Raw genomic sequence first — 18,754 nt, 5'->3', positions numbered from 1 at the left:
TGCAAATTTTGTCCGACTGTGTGTCGCAGTTCAGCGGGAGCTCAGCAGGGCTACGTGACAGCGGCCGGTGCTGCCTCGCCGCCTGCCGTGTCCTACTTCATAGACTCCGGCTCGCTGTGAGCTAGCTGGATCTCCGTCACGAAGGGAAAGCCCGCGCGCTCCATACCCGCGCAAAGGCACCGGTTTCTGGGTTACTGGACTACAAAATGCTCGAGGCCCTGATGGAGCTCCAGGGCCTGCAGCTAGCTCGCGATCTTTACCCATAGGATTGAAGGGACAGTGGCAGCTAGCAGAAAGTTCCCTAAATGTTCACAAAAATGCATTAAAGTAGAAATCGGACTGCCATTGTTAGCTTTAGAAGACCTTGTAGATGTTATATAAGTGGCGTGACGAAATTCAAACTGTAAATATACTTTAATTATGCCGAAAGTGAAGCTAACTAGCCGCGATCTGGCTCTTCCATTTCCCCAAAGAAGACACTTTGTAGCCACATTTGTTTTTCTACTGCGCCTCCTCGTTCAGTGCCGTTTACTTATTTTTATTATGATTTTATGCAATGCAGCCAAGTCTCTTCAGTAGCCTCACTTTGTCCTCAGTATGTGACTCAGTTGTTAGTCGGACCTTTTCTCCAGAACTTGTGTACAAATGTGAAACAGGATGTTGTCAAGATCAGTTCACCGTTCCTGGGTTAGTCAAGAAAAGTCACATGTCCTTGTTGTTTCCTCAGAGTCAACATGAGGCATGATATACACAGTGCACAGACATCACCACTGTCTCTGTCACCATAAAACAGATCTCTGTTTCTTGCCCGTGAGCAATAGATCTGGCCACCTTCATCCAGACAAAGAAGGACATGGGCTGCAGGGGCGAACCAGGTGCAGACACATCGAGGAGGGGGTCAGCCCCACAGGGTCCAGATACTCAGCAGTTCTGGACCATCCTCGGAGGACAGACTGCTTATCAACGTAAGACCTGAGCCCCTAATGTTCAGTTTGGGTTGTTGCTCTCAAAATGGCTTGCATGGCCTGCAATTGTCTTAAATGAGTGTACAGATACCCTGTTAACAAGAGGGTGTAACGATACATGGATCAGGATCCATTCAATGATCAATGATCCTGTATCATCTATGCAAAGTAAAAATATTAATAATACAGTTTGTTTTTCATTTAAATGTCTGGAAGAGCTCAGTAATACAATTGTGAAATCATGCTGCTAGTTGCTTTTTGTGAGATGATAGAAATGTAACTGATTGTGGTACAGTAAGTGAGCATTAATGATATTGTCTCATATTGATCGCAGGCCCCTGAATTGAATCAAATCGAAATCCTATCATGGCAGACTTTGTAATACCAGCAAATATCATATTGTTGTCTAAAGCTTATATAATATCTTACCGTGATAAAACCTATGAGTTACACCCCTACTGTCAACACTTTCTGATGCATGCAGACAGTTACGCAGGTATTTTACAGTGTGTCTAATTGTGCTTATAGCTGCAGGTCCATCCGAGGAGGATGAGCAGTTTGAGAATGCCATTGTGAAACCAACTGTATCTTCAGACTGCTGGATGACAAACTGGTTCCTGATGATGAGTGGGGGAAAGGTCCTCGCGAGTTCTCTGCTGGCGCCCAAGGAGGTCGTGTTTCTAACCTGGATAAGATAAATCAAATGTTATACTCTAAGCAAGAGTGGTGCCTTTTAACTGACGCTGCTCAGCTCTGCTTTGACTGACTGTGGAAGCTGCTGTTATGTATATGCTGATAGCCAGTAGCCCTCATGACACCAGAATGTAACGCAGTATCAAAACATGAGCTTGTCCACAGTAGGTCGCTCTACATCATGCTGCTACTCTGACATGTCTCCATTAGTGCATGTATAGGTCCTGGGCATGTGTGTGTATTTCAGAACCTGTGTTTAATGTGTGTGATCTAACAGAGTGAAAACTGTAATTTCCCCTTTGCGGGATCAATAAAAAGTATGTCTTAATCGTAACAGTTCGGTGGGTAAATAGGACATTTAGAGAAGCTCATAATGGCTTTGATACCCGTTTACTAGGCAAAGCTCTGAATATCAAACTGCCGCTGAAAACGGGCGAATCTGAACAAAGCTAAAAAGTTGACGATAAGCATCTCAACTCCTAGTCTTTGTCACGCCCCAAACATTTGCATAGGCGTGTAGCCTATGCACAGGCGTGTAGTCTATGCAAATGACCTGAGCTCAGCTTAGTCTTCTGAATCTAGCTAGGTCACGCAGATCTCCAGAGATCCGCTATTTAATTACTAAATTCATCTCTGAGACTCTTTTTATGCGAGAAATCAACTATGTAGATGTCAAATAGGGATGTTTACTAAAATTGATGGCTAATTGCAAATTTTGTCCGACTGTGTGTCGCAGTTCAGCGGGAGCTCAGCAGGGCTACGTGACAGCGGCCGGTGCTGCCTCGCCGCCTGCCGTGTCCTACTTCATAGACTCCGGCTCGCTGTGAGCTAGCTGGATCTCCGTCACGGCGCGGGAAAGCCCGCGCGCTCCATACCCGCGCAAAGGCACCGGTTTCTGGGTTACTGGACTACAAAATGCTCGAGTAAGCCCTGATGGAGCTCCAGGGCCTGCAGCTAGCTCGCGATCTTTACCCATAGGATTGAAGGGACAGTAGCAGCTAACGAAAGTTCCCTCAAATGTTCACAAAAATGCATTAAATTGAAATCATCCATTCAATGATCAATGATCCTGTATCATCTATGCAAAGTAAAAAATATTAATAATACAGTTTGTTTTTCATTTAAATGTCTGGAAGAGCTCAGTAATACAATTGTGAAATCATGCTGCTAGTTGCTTTTTGTGAGATGATAGAAATGTAACTGATTGTGTTACAGTAAGTGAGCATTAATGATATTGTCTCATATTGATCGCAGGCCCCTGAATTGAATCAAATCGAAATCCTATCATGGCAGACTTTGTAATACCAGCAAATATCATATTGTTGTCTAAAGAATATATATAATATCTTACCGTGATAAAACCTATGAGTTACACCCCTACTGTCAACACTTTCTGATGCATGCAGACAGTTACGCAGGTATTTTACAGTGTGTCTAATTGTGCTTATAGCTGCAGGTCCATCCGAGGAGGATGAGCAGTTTGAGAATGCCATTGTGGAAACCAACTGTATCTTCAGACTGCTGGATGACAAACTGGTTCCTGATGATGATGAGTGGGGGAAGGTCCCTCGCAGTTCTCTGCTGGCGCCCAAGGAGGTCCGTGTTTCTAACCTGGATAAGATAAATCAAATGTTATACTCTAAGCAAGAGTGGTGCCTTTTAACTGACGCTGCTCAGCTCTGCTTTGACTGACTGTGGAAGCTGCTGTTATGTATATGTATATGCCAGTAGCCTCATGACACCAGAATGTAACGCAGTATCAAAACATGAGCTTGTCCACAGTAGGTCGCTCTACATCATGCTGTAACTCTGACATGTCTCCATTAGTGCATGTATAGGTCCTGGGCATGTGTGTGTATTTCAGACCTGTGTTTAATGTGTGTGATCTAACAGAGTGAAAACTGTAATTTCCCCTTGCGGGATCAATAAAGTATGTCTTAATCGTAACATAATAACATTTAAGAGTTTCTCATAATGGACTTTTCGTTTAAGGCACTAAGCTCTGAATATCAATATTTATGATGTTTTAGAGTTTTTAAGCGGAACTTTGTGCTTCAAGCTGGTTTTAATTTGTTGCTTAGCAACAGCAGGTGCCATGGCGAGCACCTCCTACATCCATCTGTGTACTACTGCTACTGAAAAAAATTAATTAGGTTCAAGACAGTGGGGCTAACATCAAGGAGTGCACTGCAGTCACATTGCTTATTTAGCATATTAATGATGGAACATCTTACAGTCTTCTCATGAAACTTTGTCAAATTACTTGAGTTTCATGTGATTTGTTTGTGTGTTTGTTATATGCTGTCAGTTTGTTCCTTAATGTTTGTTTGTGTTTTTATATTTTACTATTTGTTTCTATTTTACTAAAACTCCATATGGTATATGCCATATACATAGATAGATGGGTCTTTTTTTTTAAACTACTTATGTCGTTACTTACTTATGTACTTATTGACCAAATGGTGCTTTGACAAACATTTATTCAAAACTAAACCACTGTATAGTGTTAGTTAACATGGACATAAACAAAAACGACTCACCTAAGCTTCCCCCTTGTGTGTGCTGTCTTGCTGCAGGTGTTGGTGTTTGACTTTGGCAGTGAGGTGTATGTGTGGCACGGTAAGGAGGTGACCCTGGCCCAGAGGAAAGTGGCCTTCCAGCTCGCCAAACACCTTTGGAATGGGACGTTTGACTACACCTGCTGTGACATCAACCCACTGGACCCTGGAGGCTGCAACACACTCATACCTAGGTGGGAAAAACACACACACACACACACACACACACACACACACACACACACACACACACACATTATCCCTTGCAATAACATTTGATTGACTTTGCATTCCTTTTCTGAAGGCTTACTCCTAAACTTAACCTAACCCAAATTTAAAACTTTGCTTCAAAACTAAGTATGCCAACCAACACATAATGTAATTGACTAGTAGTACACACACAGGCATAAACACATTTGTGTTTCTGTTCTTGTCAGGACCCTCAGTACTATGACACAGTTAACCCTAAATAGTCTGTTTAGGGTGATATTATTGCTCATATCTGCTACTTTTATATTCTAGCAACAGAAATTACAGACTGTATCTAAAAAAAAAACAATAGAGGACATAAAAACACTCTTATAACTATTTTTAAATTCACATGCATATTTGCACACACACACATACTAACACATGCATGCACATGCACACACACACACACACACACACACACACACACACATACATTCAATGAGCATGGTCTTACTTTACTTTGATTTAGCACAGCATAAAGTTGAATCTTGACATCTTTTTCATTTTTCTTTGTGTGTGTGTGTGTGTGTGTGTGTGTGTGTGTGTGTGTGTGTGTGTGCATTCATTGACAGGAAGGGCCAGGGCCGTCCTGATTGGGCGATATTCGGCAGGCTGACAGAGCACAACGAGACGATCTTGTTCAAAGAGAAGTTCATAGACTGGACTGAAGCAAAGTCGCCAACACCAAAGGAAGGTGGCGAGCTCGTACCTGAGCAGAAGGTGAAAATCAAACGCTTGTTTCATGAGGAGGATTGCATTACTTGCAAAGATCACACACATCAAAGAGTTTCAATATGTTTTCTCTATCTCCCTATCTGTTCTTTGGACTGCGAGCCACTCACACTTAATCTCAGTCAATGTTGCCAGGAACAGTTGGTTACACGCTGGGACCGAAACAAGGATGAGAGAGCGTTTGCCTTTCAGTGGCTGCTGTACGAAAGCATCACTTTTGTTACTGATTAGCACTTTAGAACGCACAGCGTTATGCAATGCATTACTATGTATGCTTTTATATATTTATTCGTAGTTGTACGTTGTCTGTGAATTGTCCCTTTTATGTGCTACTCTTCGTGCCTTTTAATTGCCCCTCAGGGACAAATACAGTTATTTGTTGGAAATTCTTTATTAGGAATAACCCCTTGAGATGTAGCATCTCGTAGTATCTCGTATATACACTACAATCACACTTAGACACAACAGTTAACAAAACAACAGCAACAGCCACAAACAAACAAACAAAGAGAAAAATAAAAAATAAAGAAACAGATAAAAGAGGTGTTGTGGACAGGTACAGTTAATTCTGTAATAAGAAGACACAGGGCAGTTTTAAAGGAGTGGAGAGATGAAATGGATCAAATGTTTTTTGAATTGAATTTGAATTAAAGAATGAGCTCATGTTTTACCACTGACGACTAAAATAGCAATACGAGTGGCTTATTTTACCTGTTAGAATAACCTGTATCAGGCTGCATCATCCCTTCATAGTTTTTTACTCTGATCATCAGGAGGCCCTGCGGCGGGAATGCCGGCCCTACGACACTACCCTGATGCTGCCCGTCCTCCAGTCGTCTATTTCCACCATCTTGGACGGGGTGAATGTGGGCCGTGGCCACGGCCCGGTGGAGACCGAGGATCACATGAGGACTCAGGAGATCAGCACGGTGTCAGTGGACGTCTGGCACATCCTGGAGTTCGACTACAGCCGCTTGCCGCGCCAGAGCATCGGCCAGTTCCACGAGGGAGACGCCTACGTGGTCAAATGGAAGTACACGGTCAATACCTCGGGTGAGTCACCGTGGACTTAGTCTGGCATTGCCAGACCTTCCTCCACAGCACTGCGGAGGAGGGTCTGGTTAGTCCACACAGTATTCCGGGATGGGAGAGAAACGTGCTCTGGTTTATTGGCATTTCTTTAAACTAATCACAATCGTCATCGGCGGTGCTACGCACCGGACGGAGCCACGGTGCCGCTGCAAAATAGCCTCAGGAAGGAATTGTTTTGGTGGAACATGTACATTCAAAAGTTGTTTTAGTCGTGCAACTCAGATTGGACAGATAGTCTAGCTAGCTGTTTGGATTTACCCTGCAGAGATCTGAAGAGCAGTTAACCATAGTCCTCATAAATCCACCGTTCTCGTAAATCCACTGGAGTTTAAAATGTCAACACAAAGAAAGAGGAAGTTAACTGACATCCGGTCAAAAAGAGGGACATCTGGCAGAATTTCCAGCGGCAACGGAGCAATCCCGGAAATGAAACGTCGTGGACTCCAACACCAGCATTTACTAGGAGATGCAAATCTCCAAATCAGAGGAAACAAATGTCACAGCAGCTGCATTCAAATCCAAACAGCATGCTAAACATGTTAAAATAATTTAATGAGCACCAAGTTTTGCTGTTTTGTAATCAGAATCTTAATTATTATGGCACTGTGTGTAACAGTTTTCAAAACAAAGCAGCAAGCTATGAAAAATAAATAAATTGAGCTGCAAAGATGGGACACAAAACAGACAAAAAGGCAATTCAAGTAAGACTTTGAAAATTCACAGTAGTTTATTATTGTATAATATATAAGTAGAAATTTAAAGAAGTAATGGAGTAAGCTGCACCATTTTTAAAAGCTTCAAGATTAGGATTTTATTTTGCAGAGGGAGGAACTTGGCCTCTGCTGCAATAACAACATTATTATTTTAACAGCATTGACAACTCAGAGTAGTTTGTTGATATTTTGGTCTTTGAATGTGTGTCCCAGTCGGTCGCAGGCAGAACCCTGAGGCGAGGAGCAGCGGGCCGGGGAAGGAGAAATGCTGCTACTTCTTCTGGCAGGGTCGACACTCCACCGTCAGCGAGAAGGGAACGTCAGCGCTGATGACGGTGGAGCTGGACGAGGAAAGAGGGGCGCAGGTACAGGACACCAGGCTTCCCACCAGCCAACTAATCAGAACAGAAGCTAAATAGTAATCTAAAAAGTAGACGCTTCAGTGTTTAAGTGATGATACTTAACTTAAATTGAATGTTCACTCCTGCACACCCGACTCCCAAGATAACACAATAACCTTTGTATTAAGGACTGAGTGTATGGGAAAAAACACCTTATTTTTTATGTCAATACTGATTTTGTAGCATCATCATTAGTTTAATCAATGATATCCAGATGTTTCCTGGTGTTGGTTTCTTGCAATAGGTTCTCCAGATTCCTGCCTACCTATGAGCACACTACTGTATGTAGATATTAAAGTAGTGTTTTGTTTGCATTAGTGTTATAACTGGTTCCCGGTCTGTGTGTTGCAGGTTCAGGTGCAGCAGGGAAAGGAGCCTCCATGTTTCCTGCAGTGCTTCAACGGAGCGATGATCATCCATGCTGGCAAAAGGGAGGAGGAGGAGGAGAACACTCAGAGTAAACATTTGAACATTTCTGTTTCTTTTATTCTTGATCTAATGTCTACAAAGCTCAGTGGTTGTTCAATGCCTTAATGAAAATACAAAATGCAAATTGCTAATTATTCCCTATTTTACCAGGACAATAGTTTTTCTTAACCAGAATAGGTTTCCCAAATGATGTTTGCTTGTGTGCCAACAGAACCTTATTTTTTCCTACAAATTCTTTAAATGTAGGCAGCAGTTAAAAACTTAATTATAAAACATCAACTGCTGAAGCTCCACTTGAAAAGTTTTGGGACAAATTAAAGTTAATATGATAACTTTAGTTTTTACCAAAATATTTCAAGTGGTAATTTGTGAAATGCAAGGCAATATGTGGTATATTTGGCAATAATTAAATTCCAAATTTGATATGTAGCATTCTTAAGTCTGTGCTTACTTCGCATTATCTTGATCTTGACAGTTTTACTACTATGAAAGTAAATGTCATACAATGTTATTATTTTGAGATGTGTTTTGTAATTTACTTACAGAACACTTGGCTTTGTTAGTCTTCCAATGTGATAAATGAAACCTTCTCACTGATCCCATTCCCCCGCTGCTCTGTGTGCAGGTGAGTGGCGTCTGTACTGCGTGCGGGGCGAGGTTCCGTTGGAGGGCCACCTGCTGGAGGTGGCGTGTCACTGCAGCAGCCTGCGCTCCAGAGCCTCCATGATCCTGCTCAACATCAACAAGGCCATCATCTACCTGTGGCACGGCTGCAAGACGCAGCTCCACACGCACAGCGTGGGGAAGACGGCCACGCTCAAGATCAAAGAACAGTGAGCTTTATAAAAGGAATGACTCGGGATGACTTTCATTTCCAAAAATGAACAGTTGATTAAAATGATTACAACTAGCTAGAGCTGGGCAATACGGAGAAAATCAAATATCACGATATTTAGGCCAAATACCTCAGTATTGATATTGTAACGATATTGTAGGGTTGACTTTTGTAGGTGCTTTCACAAAATATTTACACAATGAGAGTTTTAATAAATAATCACCAATAATGTGGATACAATGACTAAGTGGGTAAAGGTAAATAACAGAACAGCTAGAACAGTCTGGTAAGTTAAGAAAATGACATCACTTTACTATAATGCAGCTTTTAAAACCGGAACAGAATAGATTGAATACACCTTATTGTCCCGGAAGGGAAATTTGTCTCAGGCATAGTGCTACAATCTGTTACTTCACAATAGAGGGTGACAATTTTTCGGGTCACGTGATTCCCGCGGTACGGGAGTCAATTTCACTGTCAGTAACGTGTTCGGGACGGATAGAGCATAGAAATCAATTGGAGCGGGCGGGAGCGGGACGGAGCCAGAGATTAAATTAAAAAATGACGCTGCAATGCGATGAGTGCGCCCAAAGGCATTTCGTTTTAGAAAAGAGAACCACTTACAACTCACAATACATTTGTTGATTGGGAATACTCCCATGACCTGCGGAAGTCTCGAAAAAGCTGTGCACACACACACACACACACACACACACACACACACGAGTCTGATAACTTTAGACAACATATGGAACAAAACGGGAGCGGGACGGGAGTCTTTCTCTTGGGATTTTGCAGGACAGGATTTTTTTGGGGGGGCAGTCACGTGATCGGGATGTGACGGGAATATTTTCGTGGGCTCCGGATGGGATGGGAGCGACAATTGATTCCCGTGTCACCCTCTACTTCACAACACAAACATGTAACAGAAAACAACATTCTAAAATCAACATAAAATCATCATAAAAACATTTACATAGGATCAACGAAGCATCTTAGGACTTTATGTCCTGGACACATATGACTGGACAGACAGTACGACACACATGCCATAATACAGTATTAAGCTATCCAAAATCGAAGGCGAAATCTAATCTTGTATCACGATATCAATATCATATCGATATATTGCCCAGCCCTACATCTAGTCAGTGGTGGGTGTTGTGGGGCTTTTGGTTGCCATGGAACATGAGTTGTGTTTCCCTGTCAGGTGTCCACTGGAGGCGGGTCTCCACAGCAGCAGTAAGGTGACCATCCATGAGTGTGATGAGGGAGCGGAGCCTCCAGGCTTCTGGGAGGCACTCGGGAGGAAAGACAGGAAGGCCTACGACTGTATGCTGCAAGGTACACTGTGTACCCACATACTTTGGTTACTTATTTATATACACTTGTACATTTACACTTGTACATTTACCCTCAGTCAGATGTCAATGTCTCACCTCAGTCACAGCTCGTACAATTCTTTTTGGTAGAAATCGGAGGATATTTTGGCACCTAAAAATGTCCAAGTAAAGTTATCGCGGTCAAATGTCAACCTTTTGAAAGGCCTTTAGTCTGGCTGCTGCCAATAGTACACCTATAATATGGTACCATTATGAAAACAATAGTTTTAGGGGTGGTGTCTTTTTCTGAGTACAACAGCTTATTTTTTAAACTCAACAATAAAAGCCATAAGTCTCAAATCCCTCATTGTTTAATGTTGTCTTAAACAGCAGGACAAACACTTTGCTCTGAAAGAGAAGATAATGCCTTTATTGTCATTGCCTCATTAAAAACGTACAACAAAATGCTACTAATGCTACAGGAGTGCTACTCCTGTAAGTTTAGTTAGTTAAACTAAAAAACACATTCTCTCCACACATTCATCTATATTGATCAAAAACTACAGGTGCTGGTCATATAATTAGAATATCATGAAAAAGTTGATTTATTTCAGTAATTACATTCAAAAAGTGAAACTTGTATAATGTATACATTCATTCCACACAGACTGATATATTTCAAGTGTTTATTTCTTTTACTTTTGATGATTAGAACTGACAACTAATGAAAACCCCAAATTCAGTATCTCAGAAAATTAGAATATTGTGACAAGGTTCAATATTGAAGACACATGATGCCACACTCTAATCAGCTAATTAACTCAAAACACCTGCAAAGGCCTTTAAATGGTCTCTCAGTCTAGTTCTGTAGGCTACACAATCATGGGGAAGACTGCTGACTTGACAGCTGTCCAAAAACGACCATTGACACCTCGCACAAGGAGGGCAAGACACAAAAGGTCATTGCTGAAGAGGCTGGTTGTTCACAGAGCTCTGTGTCCAAGCACATTAATAGAGAAATCAAGGTCCCAGAGTCTGGAGGAAGAGAGGAGAGGCACAGAATCCACGTTGCTTGAAGTCCAGTGTAAAGTTTCCACAGTCAGTGATGGTTTGGGGTGCCATGTCATCTGCTGGTGTTGGTCCACTGTGTTTTCTGAGGTCCAGGGTCAACGCAGCCGTCTACCAGGAAGTTTTAGAGCACTTCATGCTTCCTGCTGCTGACCAACTTTATGGACCATGGTATCCCTGTTCTTAATTGGTCAGCAAACTTGCGTGACCTTAACCCTATATCTATGGGGTATTGTGAAGAGGAAGATGTGATACGCCAGACCCAACAATGCAGAAGAGCTGAAGGCCACTATCAGAGCAACCTGGGCTCTCATAACACCTGAGCAGTGCCACAGACTGATCGACTCCATGCCACGCCGCATTGCTGCAGTAATTCAGGCAAAAGGAGCCCCAACTAAGTATTGAGTGCTGTACATGCTCATACTCTTCATGTTCATACTTTTCAGTTGGCCAACATTTCTAAAAATCCTTTTTTGTATTGGTCTTAAGTAATATTCTAATTTTCTGAGATACTGAATTTGGGGTTTTCATTAGTTGTCAGGTTCATCACAATTAAAAGAAATAAACACTTGAAATATATCAGTCTGTGTGGAATGAATGTATACATTATACAAGTTTCACTTTTTGAATGGAATTACTGAAATAAATGAACTTTTTTGATATTCTAATTATATGACCAGCACCTGTATATCGTATAAAGGAAACTCAATTGATTAATTGAATCAGACAATATGTGATCAACACATAAACAAGACCAAGACAGAAAATATAAAGTCTTGAGGTGCGACTCACAGCGCCGAACCTCTGTGCCACATTGGGATGTAAAACTTGGAGGAATGGTATTTCTTGTTGCATATTGGTTTCTGGTTTTTCTTTTTTCAGATCCAGGTAAATTCAACTTCACCCCACGGCTTTTCCAGCTGAGCAGCACATCTGGAGACTTTGCGGCAAATGAGTTCTTCCACCCATCCAGAGCTCCAGACCTGGTCAGCTCCCTGCCCTTCCTGCAAGAAGACTTGTACAACGCACCGCAACAACCTGGTGAGGCCCAGACACACAAACTAATTGTAATAAATGCACCATGACCAAGTGAGGCCTGTTTTTTCCCTTTAAATTTATCATATGTAATATTTCTGCATTAAAATGTCAAAAAAAAAAGACTATACCTATGTTATATATTTTGTCTGCACATTACCGACCTACACCTTTGCAGCTTGTGCGGGGTGTGTACATGTCTTATACTGACAGATACCATATAGCAAGGGCAGCCTTTTTAATATGAAGTGTAATTTTAAAATGTTCTTGTTAATCTGTGTGCCATATCAGCATTGAGCCTGCCGTCATCTACCTAGCCCGCTCAGGCAGTGTTTTTTTTCTTCCTTGCGCCGCATTCTGTGAAGAAGGCAACACGTATTAGCCAATCAGAGGCAAAGTAGGGCGGGTCTTCGCGGGATGCAGATGGGGGGAAAAAGTACCGTAAATAACAGGCTGTGCTCCCACAAATGGCTGTGAAAAAGGTCATTTGGCATGTGAATTGAAACATTTCTAAAAAAAACTCTCTTTTGCCAAAAGGCCTGGGCGATATATCGATATTTTGCCTTATATCGATATATTTTCAAACGAGTTATGAGATTAGACAATACCGTTGATATCGATATGGTTTAATGTTGCGTTACACAACCAATTTCTTCTGTAAAACCTATGTGTGTGTGACATTGTCTTCAGTTAAATGTTTTATTAACACAGCTGTACCTATATAATGTTTAGCATTAGCGGAAAACCTGTATTTTTACCAGTGTTTCCGCTGGTAATAAACGTTCTGTTGTGGCGGGCGCCACGGCGATGAACACGGAAGAACACTATAACTGGATTCTAACTTCAGTTAGCTATGAGTAAAAGTGTGTGAGATGGCGCCTGCTGGACCCGGGCAAGAGATGTGACCCATGGCCAGATAATCATAGTTCATAAAAATGCAGCGCAGTGACGATACAGACATTACATACATGAGACGTTTGTTACGCTGCTGACCCGCCGAAGCGCATTCAACCCGTGCAGGACCCGTTCATAATGAGTCAGCCGTCACTGTGTTAGTACAGAATCCAGTCTGCAGTGTAGTTCACTTCACTGATAAACCATGTATACCATTTGTTGCAGCTGTATATTTACAAACAGGAAAGGAAACCCTGTCTTTGTATTTTATTTAGATCACAGTCTGTTTTAGTAAAAGTGTTTGTTATATCTCACATGTGGCTTAACCCACTTAGTAAAAAATAAAGAGATATATATATATCATGTATCTCTATTTAGCTGAAAAATACCGAGAGATGAGTTTTGGTCCATATCGCCCAGCCCTAATTGCTAGTGTGCCATTGGTTGAGCTACAGCGTGCCAGTGGTGGCACCCATGCCACACAAACGGTGTAAAAGTGTGTCTGTATTTCACTGGAGAAGATTCCAACAGTCTGTAGCTGCCGTTGTCTGAAAAACAACACAGATGTTGCGTTCACTTGAAATTCGCCTTGCCAGCCTCGTGCTGCATTCAAAGTTGTTGTAAAATACCCTTTTCCCATCCAGTGGTTGTTTTTGTCGTTTCACAGGAATTTACTGGTGAAATAAGTATCGTTTTAGCCCCAGGAAAATGTTGTGTTTTCCCTTTATTTTCTTCTCGGGGGGGAATGATGTGTCACCCTTTTCAGCTCTTCTGAGTTTGCAGGTATGCATGCTGACCCCTGTCATATTATTATTTCTTTCCCTGACAGCGTTGTTCCTGGTGGATAACTTCCACGAGGTTTACCTGTGGCAGGGCTGGTGGCCTCAGGACAGCGAGAGCACCGGGTCGGCTCGCATCCGCTGGGATGCAGACAGGAAGTGTGCCATGGAGACGGTGCTTCAGTACTGCAAAGGTACGCAAGGCAATGGTCAATAAAGAAATGCTTCAGTGAGTAACTCGTGATAGGTGTTAGGATATGTTAATATTTTAAATCCTGGCCACTGATGGACACCCAAAAATGCACAAATCTTCCATGTTGCCACGCACTTTGTTTGTGGATGTGTGAAGTTGCTAATTTCTTTGGCCAATGTTCAAAAATGACAGTTAATGACTTTTTTACCTAAAAGTCATTAACTGTCATTTTAACTTTGATAAAGTGTTCGCATTTGATCACAACGTAATTTATTATTACGTTAAATTAAACCATCTGAAATGTACATGGGATTAACTTCAGGTCAGAATTATTGTGATGATTTTCTCCTGCAGAGAAGAACGAAAAGAAGCCTCAGAAGTCGTATCTGATCCACGCCGGCCTGGAGCCGCTCACCTTCACCAACATGTTTCCTAGCTGGGAGCACCGAGAGGACGTGGCTGAGATTACCGAGAGGGTGAGCAACATACACTGCAATGCCCAACAACAACTCTCAGCCGTACATCGGTGGAATTACAGACGCTGCTTTGGCCACAGCCACACACCAAAATAAATGATGCAGGCATGACACATGAACACACACCTGGTCTCCAACCCTCTGCACCTGTCCTCTTTTATACCAAAACACTTGCTACACTGTATATAGGCTGGTTAGACGGAAGTTCATTTCCAGGATGTGTGTTGCCGTTCTCAAACTCTGTTTTCTTCGGGAAACAACAACAAGCTAGCAAGCTACATGCTGAAAATGTCAAGTTTGGAAGAAAATTTGGATCGTGCAACATGGCAGGCCTGCTTGGTTCTTTCTGGGAATGATTGTAAAGATTTACAAAGAATATGTTTAGGGCATTTCCTCTCTAACTGGGATGTTTTGGAACCGATCGGTGGAATTGCTGTGGACGAAGTACACACAGCGATACGCTGGTAAGAGCAAATGAGGTTCAACCTTGTATCCAGCTAATTTAAATAGCTCACGTTACGGTATTGTGTCAACAGATAACTTCATTTAATATTGTATGTGGCAATTTCTTTTGCGGGATGCGACTGTTCCACCAAAACAAGTTCCTTCCCGAGACTATTTAGCAGAGCCACCATTGCTGCGTCCGGAGCTTAGCACCGCCCAAAACGATTGCGATTGGTTTAAAGAAATGCAAACAACCCAGAGTGTTTTTTTTTCTCCTATCCCAGAACATGTGGACATAGGTCTGGCAATGCGAGACTACACTGTATACGTACACACACAGCTGGGTTCTTCACCTCTAATTGTTCCCACACATTTTCTCTAACACATATGTAAACTAATTGTCCAAACAGCTGCAGTCATTGTAAAGGATTTGATGCCATGTCCTGTGTTGTGGCTACAGGAGGCGGAGGTGTGTAACCAGATTATCCTGGTGGAGGACGTGTTGGCCCGGCTCTGCCAGAACACCTTCCCTCTGGCTCAGCTGCAGGCCCGGCCGCTCCCAGAGGGAGTCGACCCGCTCCGCCTCGAGATCTACCTGTCTGAACAGGACTTTGAGGTCAGTATACCGTGAAACAAAACTGCTGCACAAAACTTGAGATTTTTTATTTATTGTTTGTAATGTTGGAGTTAGGGTCAAGAACATACATCCATGTTTAGAGAGCTTGTTTTCCCACTGTTGATCAGACTTTTCAGAGTGGTTAACGGCGAGTATTTGTTTTACCACTCAATACTAATTAGAACATGAAGAACAGGGAGATGTGAAGAGGTTTGTGATTCAATTAGTCAGCCATCATCCCTGTAAGAAATCAATCATCAATGAGGCAGAGATACATGCAGACTGAGTACATTAAAACCAGTAAATCTTGAAACTGATCATAGTTTATGTATAAATTAAAAAGTAAGACTATTCAAAGGTGGATTTTCCTCTAAATCCACAACTCTGTATTCATAAAACCATCCTAACCCCATGTAACTCTCACTTTACAGACCAAGTTGTAGGTGTATTCAGGTAAGAAGAGCCAACTCATGCGATTCATTAGCATTCAGGTGACCTGTCCTTCTTTTCCCAGCACGTCAGCACTGTTTTTCTTTCTTTCTTCATGTGGTTTGAAAACTCCTGTGTCACTCCTGTCTCCTAAGTGTGGCGCTGGTTGAGGAGGGAAGTTTTGCGCTTGGCTGCACGATTACATCTGAAAAGAACACCCTGATTACTCTGTTAGACATCATAGTTAGTCAGGTCCTTTATATCAGCTGCAGTCACAAAGGATTTGGCACTCACAGCTCTTCACACAGTAGATAACAAACATAAAATGACACCTACCTAAAATCTAAACTTAGATCCCATTTCTGCTCAGAAAAAAAGAGACGAAATATAAGGAATGATAAAAAAAATTGATCTATTAGTCATTTGACAGAAGATTAATCAGCCTCTATTTTGATAATCGATGAATTGCCATTCTTCAAGCAATGACATCAAACATTGTTTGGCTCTTTTCTACGTGAGGATTTGATGCTTTTCTCTATTTTGTGTCATTTTTGAAGACACTTTTTGGGGTTTTTGGACTGTTGGTCGGTCAAACAACATATACTTTTGAGGGCGTCACTTTGGTCTCTGAAAATTAGATAGATAGATAGATAGGTGCAGCCATAGTAAGTCAAAGTTTGGTCTTTATCTCATAATTTTCAAGTAGTTAGTAATTAGTCATTCATTTATTTCCAGCAGAAATGGGCCCTCGATGATTAACTTGGATTCAGATGTTTTTAACACACTTCCTCACAGTAATATGAACAGCTGAGGTTGTAAATGAGGTGTTTAAACACAACTTTTGTCAAATTTAAACTGTTGTGATAATTGAGACTTTGAAATGTGCAGCCATTGTTCCTCTCCAACACCTTTGACTACACCACACTCCTGTACACTTCTTTGCGCGCACAGACACACACACACACACACCTTCCACCACCCTCAGCTACACTGCAGTCTGTGGAGCACGAAATGGAGGCATGCAATCACTGAAACAACTAAACTGTCCTTGTAAGATAGAATTGGTTTGCTAACAACCCACACATACTGTACATTATTAACATGACATCAGTGCGTGGGTTCTCTTACTGACCAGTATTGACCAAACAGCAAGTGTATTATAACAAACGGAATTACCAGTTGTAAATTAGCAAAAATATATATACAAGATAAGTCCAAAATGTACAAGACATTGCTTTATTTTCTCATAGAAACCTGTATGATGCAGTTTAATATGAATAATCTGAAACTGCATTTTAGCATTGACATCTAACTGAGAGAACAAAGAAATGTTTCTTGGTGCTTTCAGAGTTTTTGGTCCATTTACCTGACAATACGACTTTCTGGTGTAGAGGAACTTACAGTAGAAACATTCAGGCATGTTTAAAATATGGTTTAGCATAAACATCCTCACTTAAAAAGTAAACAAGATTTATTGCAATTTTAAAAATGATAGCTTCCTTGAGGTAAAAAAACTAAACATTTCTACGGTTCATAAAATTGCATTTGTTGTGTCATTTTTCCTTCAGTAGCTACAGTGACCCACGGTTGACAGCTCCACTCCTATTGTCAGTTACAGGAAAAACACCAATACTTCCCTTTGACACAGTATTTGAAATTCAAGTCCAATTCCTTGTGTCGTTGTCTTCCTGATTTAATTAACTGCATGTGTCTCTCTTTCCGATTGCAGAAGGCTTTGGAGATGAAGAGAGAGGAATATGAAGGTTTACCAGGGTGGAAGCAAGTGAACTTAAAGAAGGCCAAAGGACTGTTTTGAGGAAGTTTTTAAATGGAAGACGGAAGGTGGTTTGAGATGGAGACACAGGAAATGTCACATACCTGTGAAACCTGTTTTGGTGGTAAGACGCGAGGACATCGAGATAGAAAGTATCAGAATCAGAAGAAAACCTACATGAAGGATGAGACTGGAGATGCACTCGCCTTGCTTATAGTCATGCTTTACCTTTCAACTTTGTCATTACATAACAAAATGAAATTCAAAACGGTTAAAGAGAAGGTAAAAACACCTTGCTTTGGTTCATACATGGTATTTGTGCGTATTTGGAGTTTCCTCCAAACATTAAAAGTCACCACTCGTGGACTTAACGGATGAAAATGTGCACACTAGAACGCTCGGTGTCAGAGTGCCATGCTATGGTTTTGTATGCATGTGTGAATGATTGTATATAATGTTTGTGTGTAATGTTTATTTGTGTAAATGTGTGTGTATCTATGTAAAAACAAATCCTGTCACGTCAGATGTTGTAAGGAAAGTTGTTCTATTTGTTGTCTATAGCGTCTGGATGCTGTCAGGCCACGTAAGGAACTCGTGTCGCTCGGTTGTGTTAAACTGCTCAAGTGGCTCTGGACTTACTGAGATGTAAGAGTTGTAATTTTAAAGGTTTGCCCTGTACGAGAAAGAGAAACAGCAGCTTGTTATATCTGAATGTATAGTGCCTTGCTTTTTGTGTACAGTTTATATACAGAAATCCTAGTCTGCATTTTTAAAGACTTTCTTTGTGATATAAGACATAGTAAATTAAATCACAATAATGCTCAACTCAAGCCATGTGTCATTTTGTGTGTCCTGCTTTATAAACTTTAACACTGTTTAATTTTTAACAAGTTTATCTGTTCTAGATAACTACAAAACAACATTGTGGAAATTAACTAAGTATATTAACTCAAGTACTGTACTTACAATGTTATGGTACTTTGAGTATTTCCATTTTATGTTACTTTATACTCTACATTTATTTGACAACTTTATACTCTACATTTATTTGACA

The 18,754-nt window shown here is 41.3% G+C and overlaps 1 protein-coding gene across 1 annotated transcript in view; it reads left to right on the top strand.

The window, feature by feature from the left end:
• LOC144526861 (supervillin-like) overlaps window positions 1–18,524 on the top strand; it is a 62,141-nt gene extending 43,617 nt beyond the window's left edge. Inside the window, exons 28-40 of the mRNA XM_078264559.1 lie at window positions 3,109–3,254; window positions 4,235–4,410; window positions 5,041–5,188; window positions 5,974–6,253; window positions 7,219–7,370; window positions 7,758–7,863; window positions 8,461–8,668; window positions 9,881–10,014; window positions 11,943–12,101; window positions 13,819–13,962; window positions 14,316–14,437; window positions 15,342–15,497; window positions 17,656–18,524. Of these exons, the coding sequence (XP_078120685.1) occupies window positions 3,109–3,254; window positions 4,235–4,410; window positions 5,041–5,188; window positions 5,974–6,253; window positions 7,219–7,370; window positions 7,758–7,863; window positions 8,461–8,668; window positions 9,881–10,014; window positions 11,943–12,101; window positions 13,819–13,962; window positions 14,316–14,437; window positions 15,342–15,497; window positions 17,656–17,742 (2,018 nt within the window). The 3' untranslated portion in view covers window positions 17,743–18,524. The remainder of the gene's footprint in view (window positions 1–3,108; window positions 3,255–4,234; window positions 4,411–5,040; window positions 5,189–5,973; window positions 6,254–7,218; window positions 7,371–7,757; window positions 7,864–8,460; window positions 8,669–9,880; window positions 10,015–11,942; window positions 12,102–13,818; window positions 13,963–14,315; window positions 14,438–15,341; window positions 15,498–17,655) is intronic.
• Window positions 18,525–18,754: the final 230 nt, after the last annotated feature.

This window comes from Sander vitreus, chromosome 12 (genome assembly GCF_031162955.1).
Source record: "Sander vitreus isolate 19-12246 chromosome 12, sanVit1, whole genome shotgun sequence".
In the NCBI taxonomy this organism is placed as follows: Eukaryota; Metazoa; Chordata; class Actinopteri; order Perciformes; family Percidae; genus Sander; species Sander vitreus.
The sequence above is the reverse complement of the archived record's forward strand: the minus strand, read 5'-3'. Positions and strand labels throughout refer to the sequence as shown.